Raw genomic sequence first — 21,321 nt, forward strand, 5'->3', positions numbered from 1 at the left:
TTGCCCATCTGGGCTAAGTGCATTTGGAACTGCACACGACCTTCTAAAACAATTAATATCGCTACAGGCGAAAAGAAATTAAGAGCATGTACCATCACAGTCGGAATTCACCTGTTTTCAACCAATAGAAAAATGATGGGTGTGACATAAACCTGTTGTCAACCAATAGAAAAATGATAGGGTCTGACATAAATTAAGTGGAATTAAGCTCTTGGTCCAACAGAAGTCTACATACAATTCAGTCTAACTGGTTCATCCGTCAGGGTAGTCACAAAGAAAAAAGTATCAATAACTTAATACTGGAGACATCATTATTTTATTGCGAGACTGATACTCGTGTACAGGTAACACCTCCAGCCGAGATAACGATTATTCAGACTGATATCTTTATACCGACGGGAACCAGTTTAAAATATTACCTTGATAGCTTTCGTTTAAATATGACGGCACTTGCCTCGCGAGCAAAGTTATTAATTGCCGCTGTGGTTGTTGTACAAATACAGTTTAACGGCGCTGTCGAGTTGTACCCCTATGGATCATCCGTCCAGGACAGCATGACGCCAAAAATTGACGATGGATCCAGTCCCGCTTTGACGGCGATAACTGGATTCAAATACTACGGAACGGTTTACAATATTTTCTACGTAAGTAAAATCTTGACTTTTGACTAACTAAAATACGCTCTCATGCCAACCAGTGCGCCACAACTGGAAAAAGTCGTGGTATGTGATTCATGTATGTAACAGGTTTCCTCCGATCCAATTAATTAACGAATGTGCTCAAGTGGTGTTGTTAAAACCCTCAAAACAACATCAACAACAAACAAACAAACAACAACACTAAAATACGCAGTCAAACGTTCGTACTATAAGAAATTGAAAAAAAATCCAAGAAAAAACCCAACAACAAAATTGAACAAAAATCCAACAACAAAACAAAAACTTTTGTTACAGGACAAACTATACTTCCTTATTTCCGAGTGTTCTTTTTTGTTCCCAACATATTATCGAGACTTCCCTTTTTATAGTATTAACTACTTCTACAGATAGAACAATCCACATGATTATTTTGAATACTCCATATGGTTGCAGTCGGGGATTATAAAAGGGAAATTTCGAAACAATGGAAGTGTTTTTTATTCTTAAAAACCACCATTATTGGCTGTGTGAAATGAAAATGATTCAACAATCGTCCAACGTTGGCGGTATGTATGGTAGATGTTGAATTGGATCTTAGAGGTATAGCATGTCTGTCGTTAGCTCTTAAATCACGCTCCATTTTAAAAATAAGCCATGCATCAAAACGTGAACATTTCTCCACCAGTACACAATATAATAAATTAGTATTGTGCAGAATATAAAATGTTCTTCTTTGCATACTATCTCGACTTATAGATACTTCAATTTGATGTTCTTCTTTGCATACTATCTCGACTTATAGATACTTCAATTTATTGTTCTTCTTTGCATACTATCTCGACTTATAGATACTTCAATTTGATATTCTTCTTTCCATACCATCTCGACTTATAGATACTTCAATTTGATGTTCTTCTTTGCATACTATCTCGACTTATATATACTTCAATTTGTTTGTAATATCTACTGATATGATGGCTTATGTCTTATCATGTGTGTGTGTGTGTGTGTGTGTGTGTGTGTATATGTGTGTGTGTGTCTATATATGTGTATGTGTGTGTGTGTGTGCGTGCGTGTATGTGTCTGTGTGTGTCTATGTTAGTGTGTGTGTGTATGTGTGTATGTGTGCGTGTGTGTGTGCGTGTGTCTGTGTGCGTGCGTGTATGTTTGTGTGCATGCGTGCGTGCGTGTGTGTGCGTGTTTTTGTGTGTGCGTGTTTTTGTGTGTGCGTGTGTGTCTGTTATTGTGTGTCTGTGTGTGTATGTGTGTGCTTGTGTGTGTACGTGTGCGTGTGTATGTGCGAGTATCTCTGTGTGTGTGTGTGTGTGTGTGTGTGTGTGTGTGTGTGTGTTAAGTTTTAAACCCATACCAAAGCAAACAAACTTTAAAAACAGTTTAATGTAAATAAAAAAGTTTCTTTACAATTTAGCATCAAACTGCATAAGTATTCTGGTATTCTAAAGAATCTCTAAATGAAAAGGCAGCAATCGAACCGTACCACTGATGTTGTATAGTATCAAAGACAACTGAACAACAGAAAAAGCAAAAACCGTAACTGGGAGGTATGTTTATATCCAACTGGTGATTCATCAAAACCATTTCTCCACTTAATTATGCTGTGGTTTTGTCAGAACCCCCCCCCCCCCCCCATCATGATTCCTAATGCATTCATTCATCTTCATGAAATTATTTGCCACTAGCTTATCAAGCATAGCTCTTCGTGTATCAAAGTGTGCGGTATTGTAGGAATATGCAAGCCAGTTACAGCAGTGCGTGTCATAATAAAGATCAATATCTAATATGTCACATGCACCACGTGTAACTGCTTCGTGATATTTGTTATGCACATTTAGCAAATTCCTTTCCATCTGGTGTTTGATTTTACCAACAACAGTATCTTCGGTTACGGCCACCTTCGTTGTATGGTTTGTTGTAAATGTATTGACTCTTTGCTGCAAACAAAACATAGCCACTCTTTCTAGTAAGCTGTGCAATTTTGTTTATGGATTTTCCTGTTCGATTGTGGCCCTTTCTTATTTCTTTTAATTCAATTTATGAATGTAATTCGGCATGTTTGAGTCGTTAAAGGGACATTCCCGACTTTGCTGCATTGTAAGATGTTTCCGACTAATAAAATATTTTTTCTTGTTTACAATATCAGTGTCTGTATATTCAGTGTTTCTGGTCGTCTTAATATTTGTAAGCAGCCCAAAGTGGATTTTGTCTTCAAATAATTTCGTACGTATGAAAAAATCTGTTTTAGGAAATAAAATGAAATTTAACCTAGTACAAATATTAGAACTATCAGAAACACGTTTGATATACAGCCACTAATAGTTTATTCAGAAAAATATATTTGATATGTAATTACAGTCGTCAAAAAGTATTTTTTAGTCGATAACATCTTAAAAATTGCAGCAAACTCAGGAATGTCCCTTTAAAACCGGCCTGGGTGGCACAGTGGTTAAGTCATCGGACTACAGGCTGGTAGGTACAGGGTTCGCAGCCCGGTATCGGCTCCAACCCAGAGCGAGTTCTTAAGGGATCAATGGGTAGGTGTAAGGCCACTATACTCTCTTCTCTCTCACTAACCACTAACCAACTAACAACTAACCCACTGGCCTGGCACAGTTTATCATCTTGTTAGATTTGAAACGTTTTGTAGGAAAGCTTTCATCCATAATCAGCACTTGGTTTCAGTGTTTTTTTATTTGGAAAAAGCTTACGATACCACATGGAAATATGGGATTTTAAAAGACCTCCATGGCATGGAGCTTAGAGGTTGATTTCCTGTTTTTATATCTAAATTTTTAAGAGGTAGATCTTTTAAAGTCCGGATGGGGTCGACTTTGTCTGATGTTCACCCACAGGAGATGGGTGTGCCTCAAGGTAGCATCCTGTCTGTAACTTTATTTTCTGTGAAAATTAACAGCATCAACCACTGTTTAACACATGGTGTAGATTGCTTGTTATATGTCGATGATTTTCAGATTTGTTATAGATCGTCCAATATGAGTATCCTTGAACGTAAGTTGCAGCTTTCTTTGAATAAACTTCATCAATGAACAACTGAACATAGCTTTCGATTCTCAAAGGCAAAAACGGTTTGTATGCATACTGTATCTGCCAGAAAAGAGGTCTCCACTTAGATCCACAGTTGTTTCTGGACAAAAATCCAATTCAAGTTGTGGACGAGACCAAATTTCTGGGGGTTATCTTTGACAGGAAGTTATCTTTTGTGCCCCATCTTAAATATGTTAAAAAGAAGGGCTTAAAAGCTCTCAGTGTTTTAAAAGTTATTGGTAATACGGAATGGGGAGCAGGCCGCAATGTTATGATCCGTTTGTATAGATCTTTAGTTAGATCAAAACTTGATTATGGATGTATTGTGTATGGGTCGGCACACAAGTCTTACTTGCAGATGCTAGATCCTATACACAATCAGGGACTTAGGCTATGTCTTGGTGCATTTAGAACATCTCCTGTAGAGAGCTTGTACGTTGATGCACACGAACCTTGTTTGGGTGCTAGACGTGCAAAGCTTTCTCTGCAGTATGCTACCAATATGAACTCTTTACCACAACATCCTACACATGATGCGGTGTTTGATAACAAATATATGAAGTTGTTTGATGCAAGGCCAAATGCTATTCGTACATTTGGTCTTCGCATTAAGCGTTTTTTGTCGCTTTCCAACGTGATTGGGACGGTGAGGTTGCGAACAAGCTTCATGCTATCAAGCCAGTCTTGGGAGAGTAGCAGTCCTCCTATAGACAGTGCAGGAAGGATGAAATAGTCTTGTGTCGTGCCCGCATTGGTCATACTCACTTGACACATTCCTTTATCTTAAAGAAAGATCCTCCACCTCAGTGTGTGCACTGTCAGCGTCTTCTGACTGTGCGACACATTTTGGTGGAGTGTAAGCAGTTGTCAGCAACTCGAAAAGATTTATTTGGACAAAGAAATGTGATGGAATCATTTCGATTCCATCCAGAAATTATTTTACAATTTTTACGTGACACTTTGTTTTATTCTAAATTTTAATTATATCTATCTGTGATATTTGTATTTTTACACAGTCCTTTACACTGTGTTTTTATTTAAGTGTTGAATTTTTATATTGATGTTGATCATCACTTTGTTTTTCCCATTACCATAGTTTGACACCCAATAGCCGATGTATTTTTCGTGCTGGGGTGTCGTTAAGCATTCATTCATTCATTCATTCGCATTAAGCGTTTTTTTTTTTTATCGCTTTCCAACATTGATTGATCAGACAATTTGGAAACTCCTTTATATTTTGTTTTACCACCATGGTGTATTACACCACCTAAAATTGTGTTTGATCTTTCTCATCTGAAGAAAGATCGTACAGATGCTGTTGTTTATAAACAGTTTTTCGTGGAAATTCAAGACAAGTACCGTGATTACATTCCTGTGTATACAGATGGATCACGGGATGGAAATTCTGTGGTTTGTGCTACAGTTTTTCCATCAGACACAATACTTTCCATGAGACTGCCTGACTCAGCATCGATTTTTAGTGCTGAAGTTTGGGCAGTCGTTGAAGCCTTGGAAGAAATAAAGAACTATAGTGCATCCAAATGTATTATTTTTACCGACTCACTTTCGTGTCTCCAAGCTTTGCGCAATATAAAGCTGGACCATCCCTTAATTGGGATGGTGATACGAAAGTGTGTCTTTTTATTCATTGCCAATAAGGATATTGTATTTTGTTGGGTGCTCAGCCATGTTAGTGTCAGGGGTAATGAAAAGGCAGATTCAGCTGCCAAGTCTGCTTTGGATTTGCCTCATGCCAGGGTTATTGTACCTTATACTGATTTTAAACATAGTATCAACCAATTTATCTTTTCGACGTGGCAACATGATTGGGACAAGCTTCATGCCATCAAGCCGGTCTTGGGAGAGTGGCAGTCCTCCTATAGGCAGTGCAGGAAGGATGAAATAGTCTCGTGTCGTGCTCGCATCGGTCATACTTACTTGACTCATTCCTTTATCTTGAAGAAAGATCCTCTACCTGAGTGTGAGCATTGTCAGTGCACTCTGACAGTACGCCACATTTTGGTGGAGTGTAAGCATCTGCATGAAACTCAAAAAGATATATTTGGCCAACGTAATGTGATGGAACCATTTCGATTCCTTCCAGAACTTCTACGTGATACTAACTTTTATTGTAAATTTTAATTTATCTATCTGTGATATTTATATTTTGCACAGTTCTCTACACTGTGTTTTTATTTGACTATTGATTTTTTATATTGATGTGATTCATCATTTAATGTTTTGCATTTACCATAGTTTGACACCCAATGGCCGATGTATTTTTAGTGCTAGGGTGTCGCGAAACATTCATTCATTCATTCATTCATTCATTCCCTCTTTAGGCGACATTATTACTATTAGTAAAATTGTATTAACTTAAAGTAAAGTAGGGCTAGTGATTTTATTTTATTGTGGCTAGGAAATATTCAAAATCACTGATCCCATGGCTAGTGGATTTTATAAAAATTCTAGAAGCCCTGGAATATGTGTCAAAATTACCAATTGTTTGACATCCAATATAAATCAATGTGCTCTAGTAGTGTCGTTGAACAAAACAAACTTTACCTTTCTCTCACTGTTTTATTTATTTATTTATTTATTCATTCAATTATTTTATATATTTTATTTATTTATTTATTTTATCTTTAGGTTAACAATGACGGTTCGCTAACCTTCAAAGGACCTGCATCATTCAGCGACACCACGATGTATTCCCCGGGCACGACGACGGCCATTTGTGCCTTCTGCGCCGACATCTCCATCAACAACGGCGGCACGGTGTGGTACAGGCAGACGACCGATGCGACCTTCATGGCCGACCTTGCGCAGACGGCGCAACAGTTCGAGATGTTCGGTCCACTCTACAGTCCGGTTTCTGCTCTAGTGGTAACGTGGGAAGACGTCGCAGATTACTTTGCGACTCCAGACAAGGTAATAAGTAGCTCGAGTGACCTCTAGCGTTCCTCTTATTGATATGTTGTAGGGAAGGACTAGAGGGGATTATGTGCAAAACTTCGGAAATCATCGACGACCAAATGATAGCCAGCTACTGTGTCTGCACATTGTTGTCCTAAATCTGATGCCACAGAGCTTTATTCTCGAGTCCAGTCATGGAATTAAACTTAACCAGTACCAACACTACACGAAGAAACCCGACGCCTTTATGCGAAACGAACCTGCGCTGTACATTCTTGTGATGTCGTAGAGCAAAGTGTGTGCCCACGTAACATTATTTGCAGGATGCTACTTGCTTTTTTGTTTTTGTTTTTAAAAATTTTCAATTCAAAACACTGGCTTGTTCCGATATGCGAGCGAATAATGGAGAATTGAAAATAAGAGGTAATTTGATGTTACGGGAAGTGCAAATGCTACATTTATTTATGCAGTTCAACAATTATTGCTGTAAATGGATGTTTGAAAATGAGGAAACGATCTATCTGAAATTGGAACAAACATCCGTCATGCTCACAACACATAGCAACGCCAATGTTATCATGCTAGCAACGGAGGTGTTATGATGCAGTGATATAATAACACTTTGAATTATCATATAGTGGTCATCAGGTCACAGAAAGCATGGTTGCATGATAAATAAAATATCACTTCCTGGTCATGGGAAAAACTAAACGAGTTTTGCCTGCAGTTTATGTGTAAGAATAATCAAATACTGACAACTCATAACCGATGGCTATTTAATCAGTCTGCTCTACAATAAAACAAACTTTAGCTAGACGCAAGTCTAGATTACCTCTGCTGGAGGGGCGAGATTCAGCTCATCGGTTGAGGTTTTTCGCGTTCCAACCAGTGCACAACAACTGGTCAAAGGTCGTGGTATGTGCTTTCCTGTCTGTGGGAAAGTGCATATAAAAAATCCCTTGCTCCTAATGGGAAAATGTAGCGGGTTTTCCTGTGATGACTATGAGTAAAAAATACCAAATATTTTTCATCCAATAGCCAATGATTAATTAATCAATGTGCTCTAGTGGTGTCGTTAAACAAAATATACGCAGTCAAACTTGAGTACTAAAACAAATTGGGAAAAAACCCCAAACAAAAAACAAATTAAAAACAAACCAACAACAACCAAACAAACCTCATATTGAATTATTTCGAGGAATTAGTCTGGAGGATATGACAATGGCAATCTCAGTTTTTTCTCTCTTTCTTTCTCGTTACCAGCGGAACACATTCCAGGCGGTGCTAGCCACTGACAACGAGACGTCGTCGATGGTGTTGCTGTTGTACGACAAAATGACGTGGGTCAGGGACACCATAGACTACGCAACACAATTCCCCGAGGCAGACCCAGCTACCTTACCGCAAATAAGAACTCAGGTATGTTTCTTACTCATTCATATCTATTGAAGATTTCATACACGCCGTTGGTGAGAATATCAATCGTTATTATTAAAGGGACGTTCCTGAGTTTGCAGCAATTTTTAAAATGTTATCGACTAACAGAGACTGTTCAACGATTGTAAATAAATATCAAATATATGTATGTGCATAAAATATTAGTGGCTGTATATTAAACGCGTTCCTGATCGTTCTAATATTTGTACTAGGTTAAATTTAATTTTATTTCCTAAAATATTACAATGCAGAAAACTCAGGAATGTCCCTTTAATAGTATTGTTTTGTTTTGTTTTGTTTTTTGTTGTTGTTTTTTGTATTCCACTGCCCCCTTTCCTTCCTCTCCTTTAACATTTTTTTCTTGGTGGGACGGCTAAATCTGTATGTCTTTTCTACCGTTAAAGGCGCAGATCCTAGTTTCAACCCATAAAAATGGACACCATGTTTAGTTAATCTACAAACCTGTAACGCGTTTGGATAAAGTTACAACTGAGTGAAAGAAGAGTTTGTGACGTTCAAACATGGAAACATCCTTAAAAATAAGACTATAACTCGACTCCATAACCATTACTTCTCAGACGCACGTGCGTTTTAAATTTAAAAAAAGAGAAGTGTTTTGTGTTATTAGCAACAGCAGGATGACCCGAAACACTTCGGATGTACGCACATGGATAATCTAAACAATAAAATATAAGTAATATATGATTTCACTGTTCACAAACGGCTCTAATAGAGAAACTACGGTCTGTCCCTTTAATCTATAGTATAAAGTACAAGGCTATTTTAACAGTTTTTAGTCATTCTGACCGCTTCGCCTCTTTTAATGTGTACTGCCGACCGTCTTCTTTAGACGTATCCAGATGCTGCACTTCCCAAGGATCTTTTTGCGCTCAGGACCAGTCAGCTATCGTACACACGCCATGCTAAATATTGCGTACACAGATGAGCGTACACAGATGAAGTCCACAAATTTAACCGCAATGGAAGCCGCCATCTTTTTCTCCATGGAGATCATATTTTTGGCGGAAGGTATAGTGCAAAGCCAACACACACAATCTAACCGAATCGTGCTGAGCAGCTTTTTACCGTCAACATAATAACCTGGCTTTGTACAAAGTTCTGTGCTGCATTCTTTTTCCCGCTAGAAGTTAATTTTAAAAAGTGGGCCTTTTTCTAATCACGCGATATGAATTATATTGGCTCTATCTTAACAACGGAAGCAACTTCAGAAAAGAATCACTAATTTGTTTTTGTTTAACGACACCACTAGACCACATTGATTTATTAAATATTCAAGTATTGTTTCCACAATTTACATGAATGTACCTTTATTCCCAGTGGTAAAGCGCTCGTTTGATGCGCAGTCGGTTTGAGATCGAGCCTCGTCGGTGGGCCCATTGGTCTATTTCTCGTCCCAGCCAATGCACCACGCCTGGTATATCAAAGGCCGTGGTATGTGCTATTATATCTTGGGGGATGGTGCATATAACAGATCCCTTGCTACTAATGGAAAAAATTTCCTCTCTAAGACTTTATGTCAAAACGAGAAAATGTTTGACACCCAATACCCAATACCCGATGATTAATAAATACTTTCAAAATGACTTTCTAACTTGCTTGTTGGCGACGAGTGATGTTTTCATATCACTGGTGTTATTGTCTGTTGTAAGGATAGGCAAAATCTGCAACTCTGGTCTTGGAGATGAATTACACTTTTTAATAAAATATCAAGGCCTTACAAAACGCAGAAATATACTATATAAAAAAAACTACACCAACTAAATCCAACATTTACTCAATTAACAGGCACTGAAAAACTTCCTTTTTTTCTACTTCTCTACCAGACACATATTGCTCCAATCATAGGGTAGTATTGCTACGGGATGTTTGAACAAAAACGTCTTCTACTTTCGGTTGCTAGACCTCCTACCTAATGATATTGTCACTTGTTAAATATTGTTACTAGTATATAAAATATAATTGTGCTAGGATATTGTAACCGTTGTAACATGTCTTGTTTTTCTTTTCTTGCTGTTGATATTATTGTTCATGTCTGTATAACAGACAGGCAGGCAGGCAGGCAGGCAGACAGACAGAAAGACAGGCAGACATACAATGTATTCAGTATAAAGGTCATAGACCCAAAATTTAGTCAGAAACAGTTATACATTTTTGCACATATGTGTAGCTTACATCGGTATATATTTCAATATTTAAGTATTTCTACATTTTTGCACATTATAAAGATAAAGACATACATTGAATAATACATGAACATTTTCTGATGTCATAATATCTATAAAGGTTTGCAATGAATGATTTTAAAATAAAATTAGAAATATGGTGATCTCTTAGTATATCATAACGCTTACATACATGTCTGTATAATTGATATATGGAAATAACTGATTGATTAATTGATTTGTTGCAGGCTGGGTTTATTAGCGGAGTAAAAAACCATCTCCACCTCCTGGACGGGTCACGGTCAAATGATTTAATCAACATCACGCTCTTATCGAATATTGGAATTCCTGGAAAGTACCTCTTCCGAGTCGATATCGATATCAGAGAACCAACACTCGCAGGTACGTTGACCACCAATCGGCCTCGGTGGTGCAGTGGTTAAACCATTGGACTACAGGCTGGTAGGTACAGGGTTCGCAGCCCGGTAACGGCTCCAACCCAGAGCGAGTTCTTAAGGGCTCAATGGGTAGGTGTAAGACCACTACACCCTCTTCTCTTTCACTAACCACTAACCAACTAACAACTAAATCACTATACTGGACAGACAACCCAGATAGCTGAGGTGTGTGCCCAGGACAGCGTGCTCGAAGCTTAATTGGATATAAGCACGAAAATAAGTTGAAATGAAATTACCATGATTTAATGTGATTTATATAATGACACCACTAGAGCTCACTGATTAATTAATCATCGCCTATTGGATGTCAAACATTTGCAAATGATTTGGTAATTCTGTCTCATAGTCATCAAAGGAAACCCGCTACATTGTTCCTAATGCAGCAAGGGATCTTTTATATGCCCATTCCCACAGACAGGAAAGCACATACCACGGCCTTTGACCAGCTGAGGTGCACTGGTTGGAATGATTTAAAAAATCAGATCCACCGAGGTGGTTCGATCCTGCGACGCAAGCACCTCAAGCAAGCACTCTTGAACCGACTGAGCTAAATCCGGCCCCTTGACCACGATTTGATGTGATTTATTTTAATTAATAAATATCGGCATCTGTGGCGTCGTGGTTAAATCATCGGACATAAGACTGGTACAGGGTTCGCAGAGCTTGGAACCGGCTTCCACTCAGAGCGAGTTTTATAAACTGAATGGAATGAATGAATGAATGAATGAATGAATGTTTAACGACACCCCAGCACGTAAAATACATCGGCTATTGGGTGTCAAACTATGGTAATGGTAACAAATAAGGTGATGATCAACATCAACAGAAAAATTCAAGATATAAATAAAAACAGTGTAAAGAACTGTGCAAAAATACAAATACAAATATCACAGATAGATACTGACTTTTACTCTAAACTTCAATTTGTGCTGTATTGGCCATTCTCAAAGAGAATGTTACACCCCTGCACCACGGTGAGGTTACAGCACGCACAGAGGTTGACTGTATGGGTAGGTGTAAGGTCACTACACCCTCTTCTCTCTCACAAACCCCCAACAATTAACAACTATCCCACTCTCATGAACAGGCAGCCCAGATAGCTGAGTTGTGTACCCAGGATAGCGTGCTTGAACCTTAATTGGATAATAGTTGAATTGAATAAATAAATAAATAAATACATAACTAAACAAATAAGTAAACAAACAAACAAAATGAAAAATCAATAAGCAAGTAAAAAAAAAACCCAACACAAACTGAATAAACCTCATATTGAATTATTTCGAGGAATTCTCCTGGACAAAAGACAGGTTGATGGGGCAGGCCTACAAGTTTATAACTTTTACTTACCTATTTTCATAGAATTTTTCAATGAAATACATAAAATAATTTTCTTATGCAAAAGGCTGAGTATTATTTCCTTTGCTTTTTCTAATTTTTGCCATGTTTTAGAGCAAGTAATGTTAATTAAAATTACGTTTCAAAATAGATAAAGTTATTTACATCTTATCTTCATTAAAGCGTTCGCTTGATGCGCGGTCGGTTTGGGATCGATCCCCGTCAGTGGGCCACTGGCTATTTCTCGTTCCAGCCAGTGCAGCGTGACTGGAATATCAAAGGCCGTGGTATGTGCTATCCTATCAGTGGGGTGGTGAATATAAAAGATCCCTTGCTACAAATGGAAAAGTGTAGCGGGTTTCTTCTCTAAAATTATATATAAAAATTATCAAATGTTTGACATCTAATAGCCAATGATTAATAATCAACGTCCTCTACATATTAGTGAGGAAAATTCGAAAAAATTTAAATTTATGCATTCAAAAAATAATTACGGTCAGCTCTGTTTTTTCTAGGCAAGGTCGGGTTCCCTGGAAAATAAATGTTTTATTTTATGGCTTAAAACAAAATATGTCATTCAGTATTTTCATATTTTATTACATCAAATACATCACACATTGACCTTAAAGGGACATTCCCGAGTTTGCTGCATTGTAAGATGTTTTCGACTAATAAAATATTTCTACGATTAAACTTGCATATTAAATATATTTTCAGTGTCTGTATATTCAATGTGTTTCTGGTCGTCTAAATATTTGTAAGAAGCCCAAACTGGATTTTGTCTTCAAATAATTTCGTACATACGGAAAAATCTTTTTTAGGAAATAAAATGAAATATTAGAACTATCAGAAACACGTTTGATATACAGCCACTAATAGTTTATGCATAAAAGTATATTTGATATGTAATAACAGTCGTCAAAAAGTCTCTGTTAGTCGATAACATCTTAAAAATTGCAACAAACTCGAAATGTCCTTTTAAAACAATAATACTGTATTAGTTTATCGTAAGCAGGCGCGAGTGCAGGAAGATTAACAAAGAGGGGGCGGGGGGGGGGGGGGGGGGGGGGGGGGGGGGGGGGGGGGGGGGGGTATCTCTAGACTGGCGACCGACGTTTATGACGGGGTCGAGTCATGCTTCCTCGGAAAATATGTTTAGAAGAAAGAAAATTTGCTTGAGCAGGGATGGATTTCGAACCCTAAAACCTTCCCAATATGAGCACTGCAGCCAGATCGGTTCCGATGCAAATGAGAGATGAGGCGGTCTGGTTTTGCAATGTTTCTCAGTAGAAGTAAGCCCATGTTTTTCTTTTTCTTTTTCTTTCTTTCTCTTTCTTTTTCTTTTCTTTTTGTTTTTGTTGTTTTTGTTTTGTTTTGTTTATGTTGTTTTGGGGTTTTTTGTTTGTTTTGTTTATGTTGTTTTGGGGTTTTTTGTTTGTTTGTTTTTTGTTTTGTTTTTGTTTTGTTTTGTTTTTGTTGTTATTTTTGCATCAGGTCGAAACGTTTAGGCGATTTGAACGATAATGTTGAACGCTTCGGCCGAAATATAATGGTTGGATATTTTTGTAAATGTACCCCCAACGACTATCCAATAATAAGCAGTGGCGTAGAAACGTGCCAGAAGGTGGAGTGGGGACAGCACACACGCATATATAAATATATATAAACCATCGCTGCTGCTACTGGATCAAAAGGCGGGCACTTTCCACCCCCTCCCCTCCCCGCTTCCTACGCCAGTGATAAGATTTACTTCCAATAATGTTTTTGATTGAGAATTATACAAAGGGTTGTATCGCATTGTGTTCCATGCAGGTCAGAAGTAAGCTGCCATATTCGTCAGGTCTGATTGATGGTTCTTTTGTTTTGCCATGAGAGTGGACACGAAAGGGGAACACTATCAAGCGCTTTGACAGAACAGAACAGAACAGAACAGAACAGAACTTTACTACGTCCAGGCCGTTACACAACGGCCTATGAGGAACATGATATATAAACTGTAGTGACAAGACAGGATTTACAGGAGACAATAGTAAAATAGTATTAATACAAATGCAATAAAGTAATAGAGACAATAGTATAATACAAATGCAATAAAGTAATAGAGACAATAGTATAATACAAATACAATAGAATAATAAAGACAATAATATAATACAGTTAGAATAAAGAAATGTAATGTCACATTATTGTAATTACTACTAAACGTGCTAACTAGACGCACGCACATATATGTATACTTGGGTAGTAATAGACATTGTAAACAATTCATATACATGTATATATAGGCTATTGTTCTTTTAGGGTTTATTGCATTTTTCAACAATTTATTTTATTAATTTACATAATTTCTTGGGAACACTTATTTTGCTATTCGTCATTAGTTGTTTAAATTTCAGCGTACTTAGTTTATTATTATAATATGGCTTCAGCAAACGTTTATGAGAGTTAGTGAGATAAGTACATGTAAATAAACAGTAAAATTCGTCTCCAATGTCATTATTGTTACATAATGTGCACGTTCGATCTTCTACTGGGGTGTTGTTCCAGCGTCCTATTTCCATTGGTAAGTAGTGGCTAGATGTTCCAAATTTGAGTAATATAGCCCATGATGTTTGTGGTAATATAATAAGATATTTTTCTAATCTATGGTTTTCTTTAAATATAGAATACGTTTTACCTCTTGATGATAAAGTTATGTTACTATTCCATTGTTGTAAATACTGGTCGTTTTATCTTAATTTTATTTGATTAAGAAGTATTTTTATGGATGGTTCAAGTAGTTTGTAAAAAACTTTTGGCTCAGTTGTCGCATTTGTTTTTCTATATTAAATCTTTGGACAGAATATTCTTTCAGCAAGGACAATTTTCGTTTTATTTCAGCCGCATCTAATAATAGATTTTTCATAGCCTCTGTTGCAGTATCGACACGAATGGAAAGAAATGTTTTATTTAACGACGCACTCAACACATTTTATTTACGGTTATATGACGTCGGGTATCGACACGACTTTGAATGTCAAACGACTGATTATCAAGCATTGTGGATATGATTTCGAGTGCGTCCTGGTTTCCATTTACTAGACTTTGCGAGCTGAATAAGTCATATAATTACAAGTATCGTCATCATTAAAATCTTTATCAACATTTAAGCTGTGTATTAAACCACAATGTACATCTGAAACAAATTGGGTCCAACTCACATACATCAAAATGTTTAGCTATTTTAAATAAATGATGGTTGCCAATGGCATAATCAACAACACTGCTATCTTTACAAGTCAATTTTCCTATGTATTTATCATGTCCTAATCTGCCATTTATTGTATATAAATTGTGTGATTTACGTATGTTTAATAGTCTAATGCTATGACTGTTTACTTTGCCTATATCCTGACATGCTCATTCTATGGGTATATTATATGATTCTAATTTGTATATGTCATTAAAAAAATCTTACATATCATTTTCCATTTGTTTAGTATGTCAATGTCTGTATCAATTACAGTATAATCTGGGAAACAATTTGTTCTAGCATTAAAATCACCTAATAGTAAAAGTGGGCTATGTTCTATGTGTTCATTAAAGGGACATTCCTGAGTTTGCTGCAATTGTTAGGTTGTTATTGACTAACAGAGACTTTATAACGACCGTAATTACATATCAAATATATATTTTTTGCATAATATAATAGTGGCTGCATATTAAACGTGTTTCTGATCGTTCTAATATTTGCACTAGTTTAAATTTCATTTTATTTCCTAAAATATATTTTTTCGTACGTACGAAATTATTTGAAAACAAAATCCAGTTTGGGTTTCTTACAAATATTAAGATGACCAACAAGCACATTGAATATACAGACACTGATATTCTAAACAAGAATATATGTTTGATATGTATGTTTAATCGTAGAAATATTTTATTAGTCGAAATCATCTTACAATGCAGCAAACTCGGGAATGTCCCTTTAACATCTGCGATACTAGCAGGAGGTAAGTATACATTTGTAGTACCACCACAAGATGAGCTAATGTTTGTAGACAGAGTATTAGCCGATGGTAAATATACACTTGAAATACAGGGTGGTTCAACATATTCATTTGAATTACTATCACAGAGTGGGTTGTTGCTACTGTTACTATTACAGGGTGGGTTAACATTTTAAACGTTTTTGAGAGGTGACTCAACTGTACTAATACTATCAGCAGTTACATGGTTCATGCTATTAGGTAAATCACAAAGTAAGTTATTTCTTATAGCAACATTACTTAAAGTACCACTGTGACAGGCTACATCAATATTAGATATAATATCATAAGATATTTTGGGACTGTTAACATGTTCACCTGTTAAGTTAGTGCTTCTATCACATAAATCCTAGTTAAAAGTATTGAAACATGGCAAATCAATTGTACATCTGCTGCTGTATGGTAAATCTATATTACTTTTAAATGTAGTAACCTCATATTGGTCAGAATTAATATCATATAAATCAACATTGTCAAACTCTTTCATACAAGGTACTATTGGTTAGTCATGTGTACATATATTTATATTATCAGATAGAGAGTCTGTGTTTCTAATACCAATCATACCATCATGTAGATCAGGATTTCTATCATGTAAACACACATTGTAGAAGCTATTGCAATATGGTGTATGTATATCACATGCCAATATAGTATCATATGGCTATATTGGTAGTAACATTCCTATCTTGTAGGTAGAGATTTCTGTCAAATATACCAACATTGTAAAAAACACTGAAACTTTATGCAATGCGCAATATGCTCAGGTGTCTGGTGCTGGATTACGTTTATATAACAATAAACAGAAATCTGCAATAAACAAAGAACAATAAAACGAAGTCATGCATTATTTGTCCAATCAGAGATTCGATAACGTGGACAGACAGATCAGAAGATTAGATAATGGTTGACATTATTCGTTGTTACTAGAACCTAAACTCGCTCGTATTGTTTTTTTTTTTACTAAAATTAATCATCTGAGACATTCGCCACACTGATTATTTTGTCGATACTTTTACATTTTTATCCATTCTTCATATATATATATGTGTGCGCGCGCGCGCGCGCGCGCGTGTGTGTGTGTGTGTATATGTGTGTGTGTGTTCAAACCTGTCCTAGCGACCACCTGTAATAAGCGGTCACCTACTTTAAGCGGCCACATTTTTTCCTCCTAAACCATTTTTAATGTAAATGCACCTGGAATAAGCGGTCACTTGTCTAACGCGTGTCTAATGTGTGTGTGTGCGTGCGTGCGTGCGTGCGTGTGTGCGTGCATGGAAAAGCAACCTACTAAGCGAGTTACAACTATTATTATTAGAAAAAAGAAAGAAATGTTTTATTTAACGACGCACTCAACACATTTTATTTACGGTTATATGGCGTCAGACATATGGTTAAGGACCACACAGATTTTGAGAGGAAACCCGCTGTCGCCACTACATGGGCTACTCTTCCGATTAGCAGCAAGGGATCTTTTATTTGCGCTTCCCACAGGCAGGATAACACAAACCATGGCCTTTGTTGAACCAGTTATGGATCACTGGTCGGTGCAAGTGGTTTACACCTACCCATTGAGCCTTGCGGAGCACTCACTCAAGGTTTGGAGTCGGTATCTGGATTGAAAATCCCATGCCTCGACTGGGATCCGAAACCAGTACCTACCAGCCTGTAGACCGATGGCCTACCACGACGCCACCGAGGCCGGTCTATTATTAGAATGATTGTGATTACTAAGTTTGGCTTCACGAATCTCAGACTGTACAAGACAGAGCTCAAGTGATGTTTGAATATTTTATGATGACATGAACTCATGGAATTTATAATGCAAAAGGAAGGAAATGTTTTATTTAACGACGCACTCAACACATTTTATTTACAGACAGGATAGTACATACCACGGCCTTTGTTACACCAGTTGTGGAGCACTGGCTGGAACGAGAAATAGACCAATGGGTCCACCGACGGGGATCGATACCAGACCGACCGCGCATCAAGCGAACACTTTACAACTGGGCTTCGTCCCGCCCCCTTATAATGCAAAAAGTTTTTAAAAATACTAAAGCAATATATAAATAACATTTTAAGAACTTAACAACTGTAACAAAAATAACCAGCTTAATCTGTTCGCAGGAGAGGGTGGGATCGTTTGAGTGCTTGCCTGAGGTGCTTGTGTCGCAGGATCGAACCACCTCGGTGGATCCATTCAACTGATTGAGATTTTCCTCGTTCCAACCAGTGCACCAAAACGGCCGTGTTACGTGCTTTCCTGTCTGTGGGAAAGTGCATATAAAAGATCCCTTGCTGTTTTAGGAAACATGTAGCGGGTTTAGAATTACCAAATGTTTGACACCCAATAGCCGACGATTAATTAATCAATGGTGTCGTTAAACAAAACAAACTTTACAAGTTTACTGTTCGCAGTACGGGTAGTGGAATTCAAACACAAACATATTACCAGGCACATAGATGATGTCGCTGCCACATTTGGGGTGACACCTCTGATAGATGTAGCGACCGGCCTCGGTGGCGTAGTGGTTAGGCCATCAGGCTACAGGCTGGTAAGTACTGGGTTCGGATCCCAGTCGAGGCATGGGATTTTAAATCCAGATACCGACTCCAAACCCTGAGTGAGTGCTCCGCAAGGCTCAATGGGTAGGTGTAAATCACTTGCACTAACCAGTGATCCATAACTGGTTCAGGAAAGGCCATGGTTTGTGCTATCCTGCCTGTGGGAAGTGCAAATAAAAGATCCCTTGCTGCTAATCGTAAAGAGTAGCCCATGTAGTGGCGACAGCGGGTTTCCTCTCAAAATCTGTGTGGTCCTTAACCATATGTCTGACGCCATATAACCGTAAATAAAATGTGTTGAGTGCGTCGTTAAATAAAACCCTTCTTTCTGATAGGTGTAGGCGTCATCTGGCGGGTAGTTGTCCAGCGTGGATGTTCCACATTTACCATGCGGTGGAGGAAGGTCAATAACCTAAAAACACACATACAAATTGACAACAAAGTATACACATAGCAACAGTAATAAAAACACACATAGTGTCAATTAACGGGATTCGAACCTTCTGAAGCGATTTCGATGGCATTTGACAAGCCATGACAAAAAGAGAGAATGTTTTGTTTAACGACAGCACTAGAGCACATTTGGTCATTTTGACAGTCTTAGAGAGAAAACCGTCTACATTTTTCCATTAGTAGCAAGGGATCTTTTATATGCACCATCCCACAGGCAGGATAGCACATACCACAGCCTTTGATAAACCAGTAGTGGTGCACTGGCTAACGAGAAATAGCCCAATGAGCCAATGGGATCGATCACAGACCGCGCATCAAGAGAGCGCTTTACCACTGGGCTACGTCTCGCTCTTTGACAACAAATATATCAACAGTAATAAGAACACAAATAATGTCAACTAACGGGATTCCAACCCTCTACAGCAATTCCGACGACATTAATTTTGACAAGCCATGACAATAATCAATCTGCAAAACCGATGAACATAACCTGAATGTTTGTATGTCAATCTATCTGTTTTCAGGCGCGTGTGCAGAAATTTACACATCGAGGGGTGTAGACCAGTGGCGGATCCAGAAAATCCATTTTTTTTGGGGGGGGGGGGGGGGGCAGGGACATGAGGTGGAATGAATGAATGAATGTTTAACGACACCCCAGCACGAAAAATACATCGGCTATTAGGTGTCATGCTATGGTAAAAGCAAAACATTAAATGTGGACATGAGGTGGAATACCAAGGAAAGGTTTGCAGGGGGATCGTAAAAAAAAAAAAAAAAAATATATATAATAAAATTATAACTATCGCAAAATGTAGGGCGGGCGGGCCCCTGCCACCCCCACCCCACCGCACCCCCCCCCCCCCCCCCGATCCGCCTCTGTAGACTGATGAGCGAAGTTTATATGATGGTCGGGTCATTATTTCCCGGAAAATACATTAAAAGGGACATTTTATTGGGGACAGGAGGGGGGGGGGGGGGTGGTTGATCCCAAATCTCCCAGTACACGAGTCTGGTTTATTTATTTGTTTGGAAGATATTAAAGTTCTTATATCAAACACATTTCCTGTAGGCGCAACCTCTCATTAATGTCAAAAATTGGAGAAGAAAAATCTCGATAGGCAGAAACTTGCAATTATTTTAGTCTAGTAATAAAATTAAGTGCATGAGTTTGGTGTTTAAATAAAATTCAGTTACAAATTTAGACGGTCTACAAATCTGAAAGCACATGCATTTTAGAAAAGTGGTTAAAACTGTATGTCAATAGGAGACATAAATTAGCCCGGAAGCTAAGTTACTCTTAGACACAGATGGAGGAAGGGAATGGCTACCGCGACAAGGGATATTTTGGTATATAAGTCGATGGACCACGGAGGCCCGTCACACCCCAGGGTGAGCGTTCTACCCCCGACCCTCACCAGACACAGATACGTGGATACGACAAGTCATTATTTACTTGCATCATTCTTCTGAAGTCCAACAGAGACAGACTGGCCAACGGTCAGTCCAATGCCCTGTTCCTTTGCGATAGCCTGGGTTTCGTTGTGGTCAGTGATAACGACCAGTACCCCGACTGAGGTCTGTGGACCCCGCATATAGTCATACTGCTCGACAAACTGCATCAGGTCCCAAGCCGCCATCTTTGTCTTCAACAAAGTGGAAACAAAAGAAAGAATATTTTGAGTTGTTGAACTCAGCTTCGTTATTTCTATTCGTGGATGTGACAACTGAAAGAGGAAACGAGTTATATAAATAAATAAAACGAGAGAGAGAGAGAGAGAGAGAGAGAGAGAGAGAGAGAGAGAGAGAGAGAGAGAGAGAGAGAGAGAGGAGAGAGAGAGAGAGGCAGACAGACAAAAAAAAAGAGACACAGAGAGAGACAGAGAAGGAGACACACACACAAGAGAGACGGACAAAAAATGGAGAGAGAGAGAGAGAGAGAGAGAGAGAGAGAGAGAGAGAGAGAGAGAGAGAGAGAGAGAGAGAGAGAGAGACGTATCTATGCTTTTGCAATCTAATCGTCACTGAGTATTAAAATTAATCTTACTTGCTTTGTCTACAGCCACATCGTCTGACCTCGGGTTAAAGGGACAAACCCTAGTTTCAACACGTGAAAAGCGACACTAAGTTTAATTAATCTACAAACCTGTAACACATTTGGATAACGTTACAATTGAGAGAAATATGAGTTTGTAACTTTGAAATGGTGAAATACCCTCTAAAAATAGACTAAAACTCGATTCCC

General features: G+C 38.0%; 1 protein-coding gene across 1 annotated transcript; it reads left to right on the top strand.

Annotated features, from left to right (window-relative positions):
- Positions 1–298: 298 nt before the first annotated feature.
- Positions 299–14,056, top strand: LOC121385455 (sushi, nidogen and EGF-like domain-containing protein 1). The gene is made up of 5 exons (XM_041516142.1): positions 299–644; positions 6,351–6,632; positions 7,881–8,036; positions 10,486–10,639; positions 13,843–14,056. The coding sequence occupies exons 1-5, from the start codon at positions 441–443 to the stop codon at positions 13,851–13,853; spliced, it is 807 nt and encodes a 268-aa protein (XP_041372076.1). The 5' UTR covers positions 299–440; the 3' UTR covers positions 13,854–14,056.
- Positions 14,057–21,321: the final 7,265 nt, after the last annotated feature.

This window comes from Gigantopelta aegis, chromosome 11 (genome assembly GCF_016097555.1).
Source record: "Gigantopelta aegis isolate Gae_Host chromosome 11, Gae_host_genome, whole genome shotgun sequence".
NCBI classification, from domain to species: Eukaryota; Metazoa; Mollusca; class Gastropoda; order Neomphalida; family Peltospiridae; genus Gigantopelta; species Gigantopelta aegis.